General features: G+C 36.0%; 2 protein-coding genes across 4 annotated transcripts; one reads left to right on the plus strand and one right to left on the minus strand.

Annotated features, from left to right (window-relative positions):
* Positions 1–2,728: 2,728 nt before the first annotated feature.
* LOC144711035 (cyclin-dependent kinase C-2-like) lies at positions 2,729–7,061 on the plus strand. 3 transcript variants are annotated; one of them, XR_013583447.1, is made up of 14 exons: positions 2,730–2,914; positions 3,039–3,160; positions 3,933–4,014; positions 4,119–4,209; positions 4,292–4,321; positions 4,765–4,874; positions 4,955–5,027; positions 5,211–5,331; positions 5,403–5,520; positions 5,610–5,749; positions 5,873–5,930; positions 6,015–6,085; positions 6,175–6,834; positions 6,921–7,061. XR_013583447.1 is itself a non-coding variant. In XM_078584947.1 (13 exons), exons 2-13 carry the CDS (start codon positions 3,051–3,053, stop codon positions 6,782–6,784), a joined length of 1,569 nt encoding a protein of 522 aa, XP_078441073.1. In that variant the 5' UTR covers positions 2,729–2,914; positions 3,039–3,050; the 3' UTR covers positions 6,785–6,900. The 3 variants fall into 3 exon arrangements, 2 of the variants coding, with proteins under 2 accessions (XP_078441073.1, XP_078441072.1); XM_078584947.1 differs by lacking the exon at positions 6,921–7,061 and having other exon boundaries at positions 2,729–2,914; positions 5,256–5,331; positions 6,175–6,900; XM_078584946.1 differs by lacking the exon at positions 6,921–7,061 and having other exon boundaries at positions 6,175–6,900.
* A 1,323-nt stretch (positions 7,062–8,384) lies between these two features.
* On the minus strand, positions 8,385–9,884 carry LOC144711288 (dihydrofolate reductase-like). Its single transcript, XM_078585233.1, has 6 exons — positions 9,533–9,884; positions 9,342–9,440; positions 9,166–9,207; positions 8,958–9,087; positions 8,737–8,838; positions 8,385–8,643 (listed from the first exon to the last, which is right to left on the minus strand). Exons 1-6 carry the CDS (start codon positions 9,779–9,781, stop codon positions 8,531–8,533), a joined length of 735 nt encoding a protein of 244 aa, XP_078441359.1. The 5' UTR covers positions 9,782–9,884; the 3' UTR covers positions 8,385–8,530.
* Between the last annotated feature and the right edge of the window lie 10,549 nt (positions 9,885–20,433).

The following is a 20,433-nucleotide window of genomic DNA, read 5'->3' on the forward strand; positions in this document are numbered from 1 at the left end:
TATCCACACCTGATATCTGATGTCGTCATCCTTACCCCTGAGACAGAGGCCGATGACGACATCAAGACGGATATCGGTATCGGATATCGGCAATGTAGCAACCGATATCCGATACCGATATCCGGTATAGATATTGAAAAAAACAGATACTGGAAATTCCCTTTCCGGTATCCGATACAGCATCCGTCCCAATACCGGCATCCGGTACCAGTATCGAGACAGGCGAATACTGTTTGCCATCACTAAAACTCCTTGAATTGATCCTTAAAATTCGTAGAAATCCAAAATTTTTCAAGATGTTGACTCATCCGATGATTTGATTTGGACCTCCCTAAACCTACTCCAAGTATTCAATACACTTCCCATTTAGTTTTTTAAACAAGATTAGTTCCTGATCATACTGCATACATAGACGTGGAAAGTTACTTAAAATCTGTTTGATTTCATGAAAGTTAAAGTGGACTTTCATGAAAGTGAAAGTTAAAGTTAAAGTTACTTAAAATCTGTTTGAAATTTCTGTTATGTCCAATCATTGCAATTTCCATGTGATGCATGAATATTTTGGTAATCTAATGAACGAGATGATAAATTCAAGGTTAATATGGAAAAAAACAATGTAAACACATGTAGCGCACACTTCTTTTTATCATATTAAGATGTATCTTTTGATTGGTATATTAATAGTACATGTTTAAAGACTTATGATCTCAAATGTTATTATCTTATCATAGCTCACTTAGGTTGGTCATGTATTCATAGACTTCATTGCAAGTATCACATGTGCATTCTAGTGAATTCATTGTCACAGTGAACATTGAACTAGATATGAAGTATGTGATTGGCCCGTGGGCCAAATAACTTTCCATCAAAAGAGAGGTCGCTACATGATCTCTTGTAAGGACATTATGCTTACACAAAAAGTATTAATCCCACAGTAATCTAATCAATTGCTCTTAATCAATCATAAAACCGTTGTGCTTCATGACACATTTGATCAAACATGCAACTTTGTACTTACCATTCCCTTCATTTCTACATATTTTGCAGACGTTGATGGTATTTTTGAACCTGTTCATTGATCTCTAGTTTACAGAAACATACTAAAGTCTAATATAAAAGGAGAATTTTAATCTACAAAATTTATATTGAAATTAAATACAAAAAATGTCACTATAAAGTATAATACAAAATGTTAATGTCAATCTTCACACTTTATATTAAAGTTAAAAACAATAATGTCAATATAAAGTTTAATACAAAATGTAAATCTCAATCTTCAGACTTTATATTGAAGTTTAATACAAAAATTATCAATTTAACTTTTAATAAAAAATGTGAATGTCAATATTCACACTTTATATTGAAGTTTAATACAAAATGTGAATGTCAATCTTCACACTTGATATTGAAGTTTGGTACAAAAATGTCAAAATAAAGTTTAATAAAAAATGTGAATGTGAACCTTCACACTTAATATCGAAGTTAAATACAAAAGTATCAATATAACGTTTAATTAAAAATGTGAATGTCAATCTTCAAACTTGATATTTAAGTTTAGCACAAAAATTTCACTGTGAAGTTTAATACAAAATGTGAGTCTGAATCTTCACACTTAATATTGATGTTTCATACAAAAGTATCAATATAATGTTTAATAAAAAATGTGAATGTCAATCTTCACACTTGCTATTAAAGTTTAGTACAAAAATGTCACCGTAAAGTTTAATAAGCAATGTGAATGTGAGTATTCACACTGAATATTGAAGTTTATTACTAAAGTATCAATATAACGTTTAATTATATGTGAATGTCAATCTTCACTCTTGATATTGAAGTTTAGTTAAAAAATGTCAATCTGAAGTTTAATAAAAAATGTTAATGTGAATCTTCACATTTAATATTGAAGTTTAATACAAAAGTATCAATATAACGTTTAATTAAAAATGTGAATGTCAATCTTCACACTTGATATTGAAGTTTAGTACAAAAGTATCAATATAACGTTTAAGTTAAAATGTAAATTTCAATCTTCACACTTGATATTGAAGTTTAGTACAAAAATGCCAATGTGAAGTTTAATAAAAAAATGTGAATGTGAATCTTCACACTTAATAGTGAAATTTAATACAAAGGATCAGTATAACGTTTAATAAAAAAATGTGAACGTGAATCTTCACACGTAATATTGAAGCTTCATACAAAAGTATCAGTATGACGTTTAAATAAAAATCTGAATGTGAATCTTCCCACTTGATATTGAAGTCTAGTACAAAAACGCCAATTTAAACTTTAATAAGAAATGTGAATGTGAATCTTCACACTTTATATTGCAGTTTCATAAAAATTTTGAATCTTAATCTTCACACTTGGTATTGAAGTTTAATACAAAAATGTCAGCATAAAGTTCAATAAAATATGCGAATGTAAATCTTCACACTTGATATGGACGTTTAATACAAAAGAGTCAAGATAAAGATTAGTAAAAAATATGAATCATAATCCGCACACTCTACATTGCATTGCAGATTAAAATAAAATGTCAATATAAACTTTGGACACTTTATATTGCAATTTAATTATCACAGTTCATAGTTCATACTGAAGTTTAATCCGAGGCTTAGTAGTTCAAGTTGGATCCGAAACGGTTTTAAATTTGCCATATCGGGTCTAGATATTTCGTTATCGGATCAGTTGAAGGTACTATAAATACTTGAGCTTCGTTTCTGTTCTTCGTTTTCCCCAAGTCTGCTCGTCTTCATTTGCGCTCTGCCCGGCGAAATTTCAATCTCAGAACGCGCGCAGAGTCTTCTTATCATCGCTCGCGCGTCAGATTTGCTTCAATCTATCCTTACATTCCTTTTTAATCTCCGATGGTTTGACGATTTGATTGCAAACCCTAGGACATACAATCCAGGTCTGTTTCTGATTTTGAATTTCTTTGTATTTTTAGGTTTAACATTGGGAATTCTAGTTTTTTATTTATTATTTTGGTGTGAGGAATTGAATGCGTCAATTTTTGTTTTCTGTTATACCTTCAGAGAGAGAGGGGGATGGCAATCGCTGTGCCTGGGCAGCTCAATCTGGATGAGTCTCCGTCGTGGGGTTCTCGGAGTGTTGATTGCTTCGAGAAATTGGAGCAGATTGGGGAAGGGACGTACGGGTGAGTAAATGACTTTGAGTAATGATTTCGAGGATTATAGTAGAATAAGGCTGCAGAAATTAAGAAGAAGTCCGTTGATTTACCTTTCATTGATATCGGCATTTCCTTGGGTTTAGTTTATCATGAATGGCCTTCTGCCCTTTTCCTGATCGTTTCTTTGAATTTAGATTCGCTTGCCGTCTTCTTTTGATTCCTTCTCAATCATAATTTATCAGTTTTTTTCCTCTTGTATCTTATTTATACCAAATACCAACGATTTAGATTAAGAACCCTTGGCTCTTGATATGGTCGTCTTTCAGCCATTTGTCTGGGAGGATTTGAGATTTCACCGTTCCCTTGTGTTGGAATTATCAATTGAAACAGGAAGATCGATCTCCATAAAGAGGAAGAAGAGTAGAGTTGATAGATCGTGAAAAATTTAAGAGAAGATGGCTGAGGACTTGACATGACACAATAAACTTCTGGTCTGTCCACCGCTTTACAGGTGGACATTCCGTTGCACATATGACATTAATCCGAAAAGAGAATAGAAATACAATGTATTCTTAGCTTCAACGCCTAAAATAGTTTTGGTCTGATGGCTTTCGATATTAAAAAACTTCATGCTGAAGAGAGTTGGTGGTGTTATTCAGTTTACTCGGCTTCGAATATTCAAAGAATGATGCTTACGAGAGTAGAATAAAGATTGGGAATTTATCTTTGTCTTTTTTTCATGTCGGAAGTACTACAATTCGAAATTGATCCCATTTCTTTCTCATGTTTTCCTTTGCAGGCAGGTTTATATGGCTAGGGAAATCCGTACTGGGGAAATTGTGGCCCTGAAAAAGATCAGAATGGACAATGAACGGGAAGGGGTAAGCAAATTTGATGAATTTCGCTCTCTAGATGTGATGCATTTTAACTGTAAAAGCTATAATTTTTAGCCAGCTGTTTTTTAAACTTGTTTTACCTTTTGCAGTTTCCTATAACAGCTATTCGGGAAATCAAGATCCTGAAAAAGCTTCATCATGACAATATTATTCGACTAAAGGAGATTGTAACCTCGCCAGGTAGAGTTCTTTGATGCTCTTGTATTCATGAGTCTATTTAGTCTATGAATTCTTTGTTAAGCTGTTTGATGTTGGGTTCCAGGTCCGGAGAAGGATGAGCATGGAAAGCTGGGTAAATGAATGATATCACGAGGATTTAAGTTTTAATTATTTAAATCCTTAAATCGTTATTAGAAATCGTTAAGAGTACTTTTTTCTCTATTATGAAGGGCGTCGTATCTGTCTGAAGAAGATTTTTTTTTTTGTAATTTTCTTTCTTAGGATTCCTATCCTAAAAGAGGGTAGGGAATCCTCTTGTTAATTGAGTTGTGGTTTATTTTCCTTGCTCTCTCTGTCTGTCTCTCTGTCTCTGTCTCTGTCTCTGTCTCTCTCTCTCTCTCTCTCTCTCTGTCACTGTCTCTTTCTTCCGGACTCTAGCTTTTTCAATATATTTCGACAGTCATATTCATATGAGTTAGATTGTTTTGTGTGAGTTATATTTTGACAGTCATCCATCTGTTGTGCTGGTAGTTATTTTACATTGACGACTCTGCATTCTTAAACATTTCGATGCAGATGGCAATAAGTATAAAGGAAGCATCTACATGGTCTTTGAATACATGGATCATGACCTGACGGGTCTTTCAGATCGTCCTGGCATGCGATTCACGGTTCCGCAGATTAAAGTAATCCTTGAATGCGATCGTTTATAAAATATTTCCTTAAACACGGATGCTTTTTCAAACATGACAACTTTGAATTTTAGTGCTACATGAGGCAATTGTTGACCGGACTTCACTACTGCCATGTTAATCAAGTTCTTCACCGGGACATTAAAGGTCAGTTCTACTCAAACAGTTCTGTCTTGTGCATGTGTTTGTGGGGTTCAAGATTCAACAAGATTTTCAATCAAATCAATCTGATCATGATCAGGACTGTTTAATAATCAAATCTTCCTCTCAGATCCGATCCAATTGCTAACCTCCATGTAATTGTTCTTGAATCTTTGACTCTTTTCACAGGTTCCAATCTCCTGATTGATAACCATGGGAATTTGAAGCTTGCAGATTTCGGTCTTGCTCGATCATTTTCCAGTGACCAAAATGCTAATCTTACAAATCGGGTCATAACGCTGTGGTACAGGTAAACCGCTATACCCTCTCAAAGAAATCATTATATTTAATGTAATTTTATTTTTTGGAAAATGCCAACAGACCTCCAGAGCTTCTGCTTGGCGCGACCAAGTATGGCCCTGCTGTCGACATGTGGTCGGTCGGCTGCATATTTGCAGAGCTTCTTCATGGGAAGCCCATATTGCCTGGGAAGAACGAGGTATTAAAAATACCAAAGCATAATGAAACACATGTTAAAACCCGTATATTATGCTCAATTTACTGAAAAAGTCTATGATGCACCGACAGCCAGAGCAATTGACGAAGATTTTTGAACTCTGTGGGACTCCTGATGAAGTCAATTGGCCCGGGGTTTCAAAGATCCCGTGGTACAACAACTTCAAGCCGCCAAAGCCTATGAAGAGACGAGTCCGGGAGGTCTTCAAGCAGTGGGTTTTTCCTACACTTTTTTGGCATTTTGGTGATGATGATAATGACGAGTCTAGGATTAACTAGCTACTACGTCGATGAAGATAACATCGTTTACGGCACTAATCTTTTTACCGCGACAGCTTTGACCGGCACGCGCTCGAGCTTCTAGAGAGAATGCTCACTCTGGACCCATCACAGGTTTCCATTCACTTTGAAACTATTTTTCTGTCCACGGTCATTTTCTTGAAAAACCAAACTCTCCAACTTGGAGTAACCCTGCAGAGAATATCGGCAAAGGATGCTCTCGATGCCGAGTACTTCTGGACCGATCCGCTTCCCTGCGACCCCAAAAGGTCCCTCCTTCGACTCAACCCTCATGCTTAATCAGCATTCTTTTTCTTTTCTGCGAAAGAAGTTTGATTCGTAAAAAAAAAGTCTCCAGCTTGCCCAAGTACGAGTCGTCCCACGAGTTCCAGACGAAGAAGAAGAGGCAGCAACAGCGGCAGAACGAAGAGAACGCGAAGAGGCAGAAAATGCAGCATCCTCAGCCGCACTCTCGCCTGCCTCCGATTCAGCAGACGGGTGGGCCAGTCCACCCGCAGATGCGACCTGGCATTGGCCAGCAGCCTCTTCACGGCGCGCCGCCGGCTGCCATGGCAGCGATGGGCCACCACTACCCGAAGCCACGGGGCCCACCCGGCGGGCCGGGCAGGTATCCGCCCGCCGCTAATCCAAGCAGGGGCAGCGCTCCGAGCGGCGGCGCGGGCGGTGGTTACGCTGCGTCTGGCACGTATCCCCCTCAGGGCCGGGCCCCGCCGCCGTATCCGGGTGGCAGTGGTATGCCGGCGGCCGGGGGCCCGAGGGGCGGCCCTCCTGCTGGCTATGGCAGCGGGCCGGGTTACCAGCAAGGCAGTAGCGGCGGCGGCGGGGGCAGTGGCGGTGGCGGCAGTGGCGGGGGTCACTATGGGGGTTCATCTGGTGGCCAGAGCAGGGGATCCAACATGATGGGCGGCAGTCGGAGCCAACAGCAGTATGGTGGCTGGCACGGTTGAGGATTATGCCGACAAATTTTTGGAGAGCGAGGCCGGGCGTTGATCTTGGGGTATGTATTCGATGTCCAAGAAAATTTTTTTTGATTTCTTTTTATCTAGATTTTGGTTGTGTTTGATTGGGCTTTTTTCCTTCTAGGCTATTGTTTGCTTCATTGGTGATGGATAAAAAAAAAATCTGATCTAACCAGCTTTCTCTTTGTATTATACCAAGTCATTGTAAGGTTAAACACAAAATAAAAAGATTGGAAAATGTCTTGCTGGGAGGTTGGTATTCTTATCTCAAACCATATGTCTTGCCCTTAAGTTCTTTGTATCCATCATTGCATTTGCTGAACCTCAAATTATTTTACTTACCTGGGAAATATTATTATTACTTCAAATGGGGCAGACAACTCGTGACAAGTCATAGCTATATTTCTTGCTCTCCATCTCTCTTTCAGTTGATGCATATTAATGTTTAATTTTTCTGGAAAAACCACTACTGAAAATAGTTCCATGGGAAGTTCATATAGATAAACTCCATGATGGCCTAATCTTAACTTATTTTTTCAGATCAGGAGTGTGGCATATGTGCAAACAATAAATGTTTTGAAGGAATATGTATAGTTTGATATAAATATCCATCCATTCAGTTTCAGAAAATAAACTAATGGGTACGCATGTGGTGATTTTCAATATATTGGGCCTAAGTTTCCAGAAACACCAAAATAGCTGACGTCAGGGTATGAATGTTGTATATTTATTAGGCCAATAAACAAGCTTTATAAACTAAAAACTAAACTAAATTGTCTCAATACCGTATCTAATTGACTTAAAAATTTCCCAGCAAATCATGTAAGTCTTAACTTCAATTTTATGAGAATAAACTAATATTTATCCTATATGTCATTCTGTAAAAACAATTCATCCAATATGAGCTAAACTTCATTGACACAGTGTTGACCAATACATTTTGAGCAAGAGGCAAAAAATCACAATGTTGAACATTCCTCAAATTTTAACTCAGTATTTTAAAGTCTAATGCTTTAGCATTTAATCTTCGAGGTCGAATAAGCAAATATTTTAGCATTTATTGTTTTTCATAGTTTTGAAATAAATTTTTTTCATACAGCATAACATCTTAAATAGTTTCAACTTTTCTCCCTCACCTTATAGGTCTACAATAAAAAAACCAAATTTATGATGGAAGTTTGTATCTTTTGTCAGCACATAAACGTGCATCATAAGGATAAATAGATTTAATATACTAGAATGATATAATATTATTTTCAAAAGAAAAAATCTTGAAACGTACTGATAAAACAGCTGTTTACTCAATCGGACTTTAAAATTAGAAAACAATTATTTCATGTTTCTTTATTTTGCGAGTTATAAGGAAAAGGCTCGTTCTTCATTCTGATAAAATCCTTGACCTGATAAGAGGAAAACAAATTTTTAGTCTTGCCTTATTATTCTTCGGAATCAAATATATCCTTTTTATTGGACTTTCGAAACATTATAAATTTGAAACTTAAATGACCTTCAGGCCAATGTTCGACAAAAATATTTTGCCCTTTGTAAAAATATTGCATCCTCATTCTCATAGATCGAGATAATCGACTAGAGCAATGGGCACATGAAATTGCTCACTTTTTCACATTAGTTTATAACCCACTTAAAAAATAATAAACTACAGTCCATAATAACAAAAGAAATATTGCACAAGTTAGTACAATTTTGTCTTGGATATGCCCTTTTGCATAGTCTTCAAGCTGCTGAAGCTGCTTCCATTACTTCAAAAGAGAGATTAGAACTTGCAACGACAACTTTCTCAATCCTGTCGAGGAAGCTCATCATCGTTTCAAAGCTCTTCTCGTCCACTGGAAAATACCAATCAATATAAAAAAAATTAATCAGTCCAAAGTTATCCCAAATGTTCACAAAAATTAAATTTGTTAAAGTGATGAATTTACGGAGTCTTGGCACTGTATGTCCCCTGGGATGATGAATCACCACAGGCTCCTCATATGAATGTAAGAGGACCTCCCCATGAGGCCTAAGGAAGTCCATCTCCCCTGCAGATTGGAAAAAATAAAGATTTCATTATCTTATTAAACTTTTTACTTCACTGGACACATAAGATTGGTTTATTTAAGAAACTTAAAACTTGTTCTAGCCTCCTGAAGAGGCAAACCTAGAAAATGGAGAGAGGGGCAACAGATCTTCTTAGAATAGGCCATCTCAGCAACTTCTGGCGCTTTAAACTTGGCACCTCCAATGATGACTACAAACTTCAACTTGGGAACTCTCTTCAAAGCCAACCCCTGAAAAACTCATCAATCAACAGTTTGTCCCCTCCCATGCCTCTAAACCTTCCTTCTTGCTTCTTCAAAGAAACCCACCTTGGCTTGCAACCCGGGCAAAGCAGCAGAGAGGATGGCACCCTGCAAAAATGGTGTTAAAGTAGCACCCTTGAAATCTCTTCTTCAAACTGTGATCTTTCTTCATAATCAAATTGCTAAAGTATTTTAAATTAAAATTTTCATTCAGTAGTTTAAGCACAGATGATGAAGATAACCTGGGAGAAACCCATCAGCCCATCAAAAGGCCCATGCTTAATCATAAGCTCCTCAATGAAATGGAGGCACTCGTCGAAGTTTCTGTAAGTCACAAACTCCTGAACCCACCAAATTATCCATCAGAACATACAAACAACCGCTAAAAAAGCTTAAATTTTTTTGATAATTGGAGGAGGGAGGAAGACTATACCTTATCAAACTGGAACCACTCGTAGTAGGGAGGAGGGAAAAGGGCTTCAACTTCAGATTTTCCTTCTGCAGGGAAAGGGGCGTCGGCGAAGAACAAGTCTAGCCTTGAAGTCACGTCCTCCGGCCACTTCCCAAGAACTTGTTTTTTCATGATATCGCCGCTCGTGCGAAAGCCATGAAGGCAGAGAATTCTCGGTTTTTGATTGGCCATGGCGGATTCAAGAACGTCCTCTGCGGCGAGATTGCCCATTTTACGAACTACCCTTCTCTTCTTCGATTGTGCTGGCTTGTTCTAAAGAAACTTGCTTGGGTTGCTTGTTTTAAGGAACGTAGCCTTGATTCATGGGTTGACGCGTGGCGAGCTGTCCAGTTTTATTTCTACGGTTTTGAAGGGTAGATGGAAGGTATGATTGGAAGCTTCTCCACGTATCTCTCGGATTGTGAGGGTCGGCAGAGTCGGCAGGACGTGACTGGACGGAAGACAGCGTGGAATCTGAGGTCAGCGTTGTCCCGCGATGAGCGCTGTCTGCGTTCTTCGGTCTTTTTCCGATAATTATTTGATTACAGCCCTCTGTCTCGCTACCGTATATCTCTCTCTACTTATCTCTATTTGTGTCTGTCCTTCTATCTCTATCTCTATCTCTATCTCCATCTCTATCTCCACATGTATCTCTATCTTTATATCAACCTATATCTCTATCTCTATCTTTATGTGTATCTCTATCTTTATATCAACCTGTATCTCTATCTCTCTTTTTTTTTTTTTGGCAAAAACCACAGTGCCGGGTACGGCCAACCCCAGGGTTGTGCGCATAGTCCGATCCAGCCGTGCCCTGGACGCCACCCAGGGGGATTTTATAGATAGAATATAGTGTTTTTAAATGTTTGTGGGCGTGGATCGAATATATATATCCCAATTACACGCGGATCCTACTCGTCCACGCCCATACTTAGGGAAAAGAAAAGGTACATGAGTGGTACGTCGCGGACGCTCGAGGAAGTGGGTCGTCGCCGTCTCTGTATCTCTATCTCTATCTCTACATGTATCTCTATCTTTATATCAACCTGTATCTCTATCTCTATCTCTACCTCTACCTCTATCTCTATCTCTATCTCTATCTCTATCTCTACCTGTATCTCTATTTTATATCAACCTGTATCTCTATCTCTATCTCTACCTCTACCTCTATCTCTATCTCTATCTATATCTCTATCTCTACCTGTATCTCTATTTTATATCAACCTGTATCTCTATCTCTATCTCTATCTCTATCTCTATCTCTATCTCTACCTGTATCTCTATTTTATATCAACCTGTATCTCTATCTCTATCTCTATCTCTATCTCTACCTCTACCTCTATCTCTATCTCTATCTTTATGTGTATCTCTATCTCTATCTCTATCTCTATCTCTATCTCTATCTCTATCTCTATCTCTATCTCTATCTCTACCTGTATCTCTATTTTATATCAACCTGCATCTCTATCTCTATCTCTCTTTACCTATCTCTATCTGTATATGTATCTCTATATCTACTTCTCTCTCTACCTATCTCTATCTGTATGTGTATCTCTATATCTATCTCTATCACTATGTCTATCTCTATTGCTGTCTCTAACTCTATTGCCATCTCAATCTAAATATATATTTCTATCTATCTATCTATCTATTTATCTATCTATCTATCTATCTATCTACCTCTATCTCTCTGTCTCTCTCTATCTCTATCTCTCTCTGTACATCGATCTATTTACCTTTCTCCCTCTTAATAATCTATCTATCTACAGATCTCTCCCAACTCTCTCTCTCTCTCTTTCTCTCTGTCTCTCTCTATCTGTCAATCTCTCCCTACTCTATCTCTGTCACTCTCTAGATCTATCTATCTATCTCTATCTCTCCCTTTGTATCCATATATTTCTCTCTCTCTATCTATCTATTTATCTCTACTCTCTATGCATCCATCTATCTCTCTACTCTCTATCTATCCATCATCTCTCTATCCATCTCTCTGCACAATCCATCATCTATGTATCTATCACTCTCCATCTCTCTCTACTCTCTATCTATCCATCATCTATGTATCTATCACCCTCTACTCTCTATATCTACCTTCTATACCTATATCACTCTCTCCATGTCTCACTCTCTTTATATCAATTTATACAGAGCCGTAGAAAAAGTGTGAGGGTAATAAAGTTATTGACTTCATAATGAGATACATGAATGATCCAGAGAGGCGATGGCAGTGGGTTCCTCTGAATCCGTGTTTTCCCAAATAACTAATCTCATAAACCATCTCGCTAAATCAATGATTATATAATCTATAAAAAATATTGATTAGTTGGACACTCTAGAAGGAAACGAAGTTATTGACTTCACAACTATAAATGATGCAGATGGGGGATGGCGATACGTTCATCAAATTCCTTTGTCTTGGACGCTGTTCTGTTAATCCACAGGTTGTGAGCTGTTGGTATCCCCTGACATGGCAGCCGATGATGGTGAAAACCAGAAGACCCAGTCAAATGTGGCCATGTTTCTTTATTCATTAGTCTATCTGTCTGTCTGTCTGTTTGTCTGTCTGTCTGCCTGTCTGTCTGTTTGTCTGTCTGTCTGTCTATCTATCTATCTGTCTATCTGTCTATCTGTCTATCTGTCTATCTATCTATCTATCTATCTATCTATCTATCTATCTATCTATCTATCTGTCTATCTGTCTATCTGTCTATCTGTCTATCTATCTATCTATCTATCTATCTATCTATCTATCTATCTATCTATCTGTCTATCTGTCTATCTGTCTATCTGTCTATCTGTCTATCTGTCTATCTGTCTATCAGTCTATCTATCTATCTATCTATCTATCTATCTATCTATCTATCTATCTATCTATCTATCTATCTATCTATCTATCTATCTATCTATCTATCTATCTATCTATCTATCTATCTATCTATCTATCTATCTATCTATCTATCTATCTATCTGTCTGTCTGTCTATCTGTCTATCTATCTATCTATCTATCTATCTATCTGTCTATCTATCTCTCTCCATAGTAGACCTATCCTGGTTGGAAAATTCATGACAAGGAAACCTAACAAACTTAAAGTTTGTGCGGCAATGACATTTGTGGGAATCAGTTATCCATCTATGTCGAACTTCTCCTAGCAAAAATAATGTCTTGTTGAAGGATGTTACTTCATGACATCCATCATATTACAATGGAGAAATAAATAGAGGTATAGATCCAGAGACAGATGTCATAGAAACAGTGGAATAGAGGTGGAAAGATAATGGATGGTTAGATGGGAGAGAGATATATGTTTACAATAATAAGAGACATAGGATGATTATTGACAGATGATAGATAGAGTGGTGTAGAAAAATTTTCACAGAGAGATAGACGGAGAGGGAAAGTGATCATAGATGTCAGATGGGTAGACAGCAAGAGAGGTTGACAAGACATGAAAGTTGATGATTTGGTGTGCAAGGGTAAAGTCAATTAAGATATGGTTAGATGCAAAGAGGGTGACCGTGGCGGGGGAAGTATCCAAGTTCTAGAAGATGGAGTTCTGGCCCATCATATCTCTTGGAATTGACTTTATTAATACACTGATTCCTTTTATACAATGTAATTTATCCCATTTGGTGAATGATCCTCAAAGGTAAACCTCTTTTTTATCACTGCCCTCAGTTTATGCTATGTTTGTAGAACACAAAGCACCATCCCAATTCTTCCCCCTATTGTATATTCATCAAATCACAAGCAAAGAAGTCTTGAAATACACATCCCAAAATAGTGTCATTTTCAATGCCAGCTTACTAAATATGCACTTTATTGCATTACATTGATGTAAATTTTCCCGAATCATCGTGGTATCCTCAACTCCAATAATTTAATGGAAATTACTGTGGTAAAACCCATGAATCATGGACTACAGTTGAAATTGAAGCCAATCACCAACTGTCACATCCTCAGGTTGGGGCAATCCAAAATCTACATCGAATCCAGTTGGATAAATATTTGCACATCATGTGTTTTCATAAGTTTTTGTTGGTTGACCAATCAAGCTATGGTAAACCAGTATCCACTCTAAGAAAACTACCTGGATCTAATACACTTGTCCGGAAATTGACAAATGTAATTTAGACTTGAAAAAATAGTCATTATATACTTTTACAGGACCTTCAAATATATGGGCCTCACTGAGAAGTGAAAAATAACAAAAAATGGACTCAGATACAACAAATAATACGTCATTGTATCACTCTTCTTATACAAATATTTACCTTCATCTATTACTTTTGTCATATACACGACCATTTTATATCTCTCATAACCCTGCTAGTATATCCATTTATCCACTTCTTTGTATTATCCATGAATCCAATTTCTTTATGTTCTCTCTTACCTGCAAAATGTATCATTTCGTCTATTTCTCTCTACTACCCAGTATTTATCCTCCCTGTCTCTCTCTCTCTGTCCATCTATATCGTTATCACCCATCCACCCTTTCTTCTATATATATCAATCTTAATATAAAAATGTATCAATTTCAATAACTTTCTTTCACATCCATTCTCCTACCATTGGATCAAGTTACTGTAATATCATTGGATCAAGTTAAAAAAATGTACTCCAAAAACTATCAATCATTTGGAAATTTTTTAATCAAGTCTTCAACAAGACCTCCAGTGGTCATCCAATAAACAATAATATCATAACTCTAGGTTCACTTATTTGATATTGAATTTGAATATTTGTTATTACTTTGACCTCCAAGTACAAATTTTACTGTTTTTCAAACTAAAAGGATCAGTTAAAGGTCAAGACAGAACTCATTATGACAATCAGTTAAGATTTTTGAAAAAAAAAAGAATGGATGATATCATTCTTAACTAAACAAACATATATGTTTTATCAAATTGGAGATAAAAGTTTATAAATAATATTACAGTATTTTTGTTTAGGTTAATCTTTGAATGACAAAATAAAAAATGATATCATCCTTATACTAGTGGACGTAAAGCTATGAAGGTGGATGTGATTTAGGTATGCTTTCATATGATTATTGTTGGCGCTCATCATCAGTATGTAGTAAAAAGCTAATATGAGAGATATTGAAGGGCATAGAAAAATTAAAAATCTGTTATTAGCTAATATGTGTAAGAAAGAAATAATGGATATTTTAAAGAAATGGGTTAGAGAGATAGAACTTCTATCAATCTAGAGTCATAGGGAGGAAGGTTGCATCTGAATGTCATTTAAGATATATCAGAGTCCTCATCCATGCCAGGCATGGGACTATCAGCCATCGACCATCATCCCATCTACCAAAAATTTCAACTCCATAGAACTACTAAAAAATTAGGATTTTTGACTGGTGAATATTTCTCTTTGTGAAAAGTAAAAAATAGAAGTAAATGCATACGTCCAACCAATTAATATAAATTAAACTTAATGAAACATAAAAACAAATGGTAATGTATGTGGGTTAAATGCAACCACATATGTGGGTTAAATGTATTATACAAATAAAAGTTCAGAGAATAAGATTAAACATAGAAAAACCGTGAAATTTATCAGATAGGATTAAATCTACTTGTTAGGGATTGATAATGTGGTCATTGTGCTCATAATTACAACTGTTTCATATGATTTGAGACCTCTAAATCATAAATCTACCATTTTATGTAAAATATGGAATGAATATTCATAGACCTTATAAGAATTTTACGACATGGGTGTTTTCAACTAACCCTGCGAAATTCACATAATCCTAGAATTTTTAGCTTCAATCTCCAGTTGAATACTTAGCGGAGAAGTCAAGGTAGATATCTGGCTGAGATTTTATTGCAGGAAGGGGTAAAACAAAGGTGAAAGCAAGACAGAAAATGGCAAATGGTGACAGTGATGAAACGGGAAGACTTGTGAATCATATGTCACCAACAAGACTACTCTAGAATCACAGTCACAGGTCATAAGTCAGAAATGTGTTTTTTATAAAGTTTTATTTCTTAAATAAATTGAGTTTTTTTTTTCAATCTTGATTGTCTGATGGCTGATATGCGTCGATGGACAATAAAGAACGAAGACGTGAGTTGGAAATGACCAAGATCACACTACCTTTGTCACCATGTACCCAACGGGCTAAGTGGTGCTTTTTCTTCACGTTTCATCGGAGCGTCACTCCGTCAATCCCTAACACTTGGAATAAAAGAATGGACCGAAAGTAGATTTCCAATGAGCAAATCACTGTACCAATTGTGATTTGGAACAAAATTCAAGGGTGCCTTTTTTAGAGCAGTAGGGGTTATATTTATAGATCCAGTGGTGGATGGATTTAAGAGGGAAAGGTGGAACAACCCCCTCAAAATTTCAGCTTGAAACTCTTTCTAGATCATTAGATATCATTGTTTAAATTTAGAGAAATCTGAGACATTCAGTTTTCTCTCGTCTCTGAATTGTATGGCAGATTGACAGTGTCACACTAACTTCTTGGAGGAAAAAAACCATATAATTCATTAAAAATATTTAAATAAATTCAATATTATGTTTTCTGACTTATACAATTACTTTATTTATGAATTTGACATCAGAAAATTCCATAAAATACCAGAAAATCAAGAAAAATCAGAATACCATACTAAAAATGTAATAAAATCCTTAAAATATTTGAATAAAATATAATAAATAGATTAGGAATTAATGTTTTATTTCATTCATAAATGTATTGCCAGAAAATTATGTTAAAATATCATCAAATAAATAAAAATTGGAAATTTCTTCTCAAAGTGAAATAAATTATTTTAAGCTTTAATACATGTATTTATGATTATTTTGGACTAGACATTAGATTTATAAAATTACTGTAAAAATTATCATGTTATTTGTGACTATCACGAGGTCCCCAAAACTTTCACTTAACGAGGTGGAAGCCACATTCCACCTACAAGTGTAAAGCTGAGTCGACTGAACTACCCCTTATGACATCGTTACAATTTGATAACTATATGTGGACATTGGCTGGGCTTATGCCTCACTTACAAGAGGCCTTAAATAGCTCCATTCTTCAACCTAGAGCACCTGTGGTGGAGTGGGACATGGTCGCCATTGCCACGAACATGTTGTTAATGACCAACAAAGTTCTTCTGATTCTTCAAGATTGTGATATGACTCATTCAGCAAGGATCATGATTAATTGGAAACTTTCTCCAGCTCGGAGTCAAGATTAATATAGCTAACAATCTGTACTGAAGTACACCCAGTATTAAAAAGTGAATTAAAAAATATTCACAATATTGCTACATCTTTAGGCTCAGTTGGATGCTTAACAATGAGTACACCTTCAAGTTCATACTTCTATTTGGGCTGGGACAAAAATACTTAGTCTTTCTCACCGCCATCAAAACCAACCTATCCTATTATTTAGATGGCAGAAATTCTGCCATCTAAATAAAATATGTTTCTATTTGGAGAAGAGAAAATGAAGAACCAACTCCCATGCCAAGTCAAGCACAAACAGGTTAGGATTCCAAAAAAATAAGGGTTGACCTAGACATAATTGATGAATCTTAAAAAATTGTCAAACTCCAAATCAGAGTCAAGGAAGAATGGGTCTCTAGTGCCAAGTCTATGGTCCCAACTGCCACCACCCCTAAGATTCACGCTTCAGACAAACAACCTGCATGCCTTTGTATCCCATCAAATGGTCTTATCAAGTCAAAACTCAAACTCGCTCACTCATTACTCCTCATTGCCATACATAATAGTGGTGCAACACAACGCATTGTCTTGAAAAATCATAATCTGTATCGACCCATTCCATGTCAATTACTAGAAAAGCTCTAGGTCCGTAATGGATCAGGTTTGAAAATCTAGTGTATTGTTTGCTCACCCTTATCCATGTCTCATTAGCATCTTAATCTTAATAATGTTATTTATGCTTCTAATATCAAAGGTGATCTTCCATCAATGAAACAACTCAAACTTAATAATAATAATATATATGTTTAATTCACTCAAACTCTTTTGTCGTTAAGGAATAAATGATCGGGCACATGATGACCTCAAATTTAGGGTGTTAATTTATCATTGATATTTGAGTTAATCAATAACAATTTATAAACCTTTACTCATAAAATAATTTGACTATTTAGCGATGAGCAAGGTTTATCTCCACAGGAAATAGAGATAAAGGTTTAAATACGAATTAAGTGATGATTCAAAAGGGATAAAAGAAGATACATATAAAATATAGGATTTTAATGTGATGAATACGAGGTGGTGAGAGGGTGATGATGATTATCTAATAAGGATGATATGAATGATAAGATACTATGAGGAAAATTTAGGAGCAAGAGGATAGATTAAGACGTGAAGTGATGATGAAGTGGAAGATGAATAATAAGATATGATGATGAGATGGGTAATTAGATGTGAGTGGATGTGAATGGATGATCGTGAAATAAAGTGGCGGAAGAAGAAAAGGTAATGATCCAACCAATGGATGTGATGGAAGGATGGATAGGTGGTTGTGAGACGAAGAAGAGAATGATGGACTAGATGATTTAGGGCTTTTATATGAGATGGATGTGTTAGGGTGATATGATAGAAGATGGTGATGAGATTCAGATAATAGATGGATGTATTAGGGTGAGATGATGGAAGATGGGGATTAGATTCAGATAAGAGATGGATGTGTTAGGGTGAGATGATGGAAGATGGTGATGAGAATGAGCTGATGATGAAAATAAGGTTGTAGATCTCACTAAAGGGATGTGAACGAGAGAAATCAAAGTAAGACAATAAACTAACCTCAGATCCACGTGTTTCTTCAGAATCAAGGTAATTTTCTGATGCAGATCAGCCTCTCCAATAAACTGTTGATCTTCCATAATCACTCAAAACACCAAGAACACATTGATGGACCTTCAAAACCCTCACTATCTTTATATCAGCCTCTCTATGACGAAGTGAGTTCAAAGAAGGTTTTTGCAAAAATCCAAGGCTCTATTCATAGATCCAACCATATAGATGGAAAGAGGGGGGAAAAGAAAGCTCTAATCAAAATTTCACCCCAAACCTCCTTTTAGATAATCAGATATCATATGAATTAATATCCTATGAATGGTCTAAGAGGGGGGGGGTGAATTAGACTATTCCCTGTTTTTATTTTTCTTCCTGTTTTGTTATTTTCCTGATATCTATACCTATTACCTAATTATAAAGAGAGAAGAAGTATCTGATTAGGGCTAATCCCTTAATCCTGTCCCGGGGTATCTAGCCGGAGTTTTAATATGTCCCTAACCAAGTTTATAGCCCCCCAAGCTAAAACAGCCTGGTAATAGGGATACACGGATACCTCCTATCTAGAAAATGAAAAACAAAAATAACCTTGAGCCCCCTCAGCCTTTTTGATGGTATCCTTGCCTTCACTTCTACTTCCAATGGACCACTCAAGTCCTCAGCTTCCAAAAACTCCTTTACTCAAAATATTGTCTCTATTCTCACAAGTGTTGAAAGACCTTGTGAAATATTGAAACACTTGAATTCGATTTACCTGAAAGGTTAGCTCAAGAGAAAAAAAAATTCCAATATAATCTTTTTATATGAATGTTTCTCAAGTTCTTATTATTTTTAAAAAACTTAAAGAATAAGATTGATACTGTGATAATACTACTTTCTTAAGATATCAGAACTCTGAAAAGAAGGGAATTGAAAAATCTGATCCCTTTTCAGATTTGAAATTCAACAGTAAAAAAAAATCCAATTCTCTTTTCCTTTCAAATAATGGTTTCAGCAGGTAATTCTAATTCGTTCAGAGTGTTAAAATCAGTAAATGGAAAGAGAGATAAATCTTTATCTGTTTCTATCTTAATCAACAATTTCAGCAGGTAATTCTGGATTATTCAGAGTTTAAATTCTGTAGGTGAAAAGAGAAACTAATATTGATTTCAGCAGGAATTTAAAATTCGTTCAACAATTTTTATTCTGCAAATGAGAAAGAAGATTGATCTCGATTTTTCAGCAGGAATGGTAATTCATTCAAAATTTTTTATTCTGCAAATGAGAAAGAAGATTAATCTCGATTTTTCAGCAGGAATGGTAATTCGTTCAAAAAATTTTGTTCTGCAAATGAGAAAGAAGATTAATCTCGATTTTTCAGCAGTAATGACAATTCTTTCAGAATCCAAACCTAATTGTTATTTTCCGAATTTCAAACATTCAATTTCGCCAAAGAAACTCAAATATCAATGAATTTAATGTTCTGTTCTTACCAGGAATGCTGAGGTCGTAGAATCTGTTACTCTTACCAATGATGCCAATGCTGTTTAGAACCTTCACCCAAGATCTTCAGGGTTGACAATTTTGATCAACGTCAAAGATCACAAGAATGATCTGAGTCGCCGCACAAGGTCTTCCACGTCTCCCTGAAATCTGAGTTGTGTTTCCCAAGAGCTCAAGATTGCCAAACTTTTTCAAGAGCTGAAGATCGCCAGATTTTCTTTTCCTGCAGCTAAAAAAAAAGTCACCAGACAGACTTTCCCCCAGGAGTTCAAGATCGCAAGCCCTTTTCTCTTCCCGCAGCTGAAAAAAGATTGCAAGCCTTTCTCCTTTCCCACAGCAGACTTTCTCCTTTCCCGCAGCTGAAAAAAATTGCCTATTTTTCTCTACCTCTTTCTTTTTACACCACTCACGACCAACTACTTTTCTTTTTTTTTTTTTTAAATTTCGTGCCTACTTCTCTCTTTTTCTAAAATATTCCTGCAACTCTAACCATAATAACATTTTTATTTTATCTATGATAAACTAGACACACAAAATCGAAACTTATGGATTTTGAAAAAACTAAACTATATTTTTATTTCTCTTTTACCCAAAACCTAAATCTTGATT

This window comes from Wolffia australiana, chromosome 13, assembly GCF_029677425.1.
Source record: "Wolffia australiana isolate 7733 chromosome 13, ASM2967742v1".
Taxonomy (NCBI): domain Eukaryota; kingdom Viridiplantae; phylum Streptophyta; class Magnoliopsida; order Alismatales; family Araceae; genus Wolffia; species Wolffia australiana.

Bases quoted from the DNA above. Each gene is read 5' to 3' on its own strand.
- LOC144711035 (XM_078584946.1), top strand. From the start codon at position 3,051: ATGGCAATCGCTGTGCCTGGGCAGCTCAATCTGGATGAGTCTCCGTCG. The intron at 4,875-4,954 runs GTAATCCTTGAA...TTTGAATTTTAG, and splicing joins TCACGGTTCCGCAGATTAAA to TGCTACATGAGGCAATTGTT. The intron at 5,332-5,402 runs GTAAACCGCTAT...AAATGCCAACAG, and splicing joins GTCATAACGCTGTGGTACAG to ACCTCCAGAGCTTCTGCTTG.
- LOC144711288 (XM_078585233.1), bottom strand. From the start codon at position 9,781: ATGGGCAATCTCGCCGCAGAGGACGTTCTTGAATCCGCCATGGCCAAT. The intron at 9,088-9,165 runs GTGGGTTTCTTT...TGAGTTTTTCAG, and splicing joins TGCCCGGGTTGCAAGCCAAG to GGGTTGGCTTTGAAGAGAGT. The intron at 8,644-8,736 runs GTAAATTCATCA...GGTATTTTCCAG, and splicing joins ACATACAGTGCCAAGACTCC to TGGACGAGAAGAGCTTTGAA.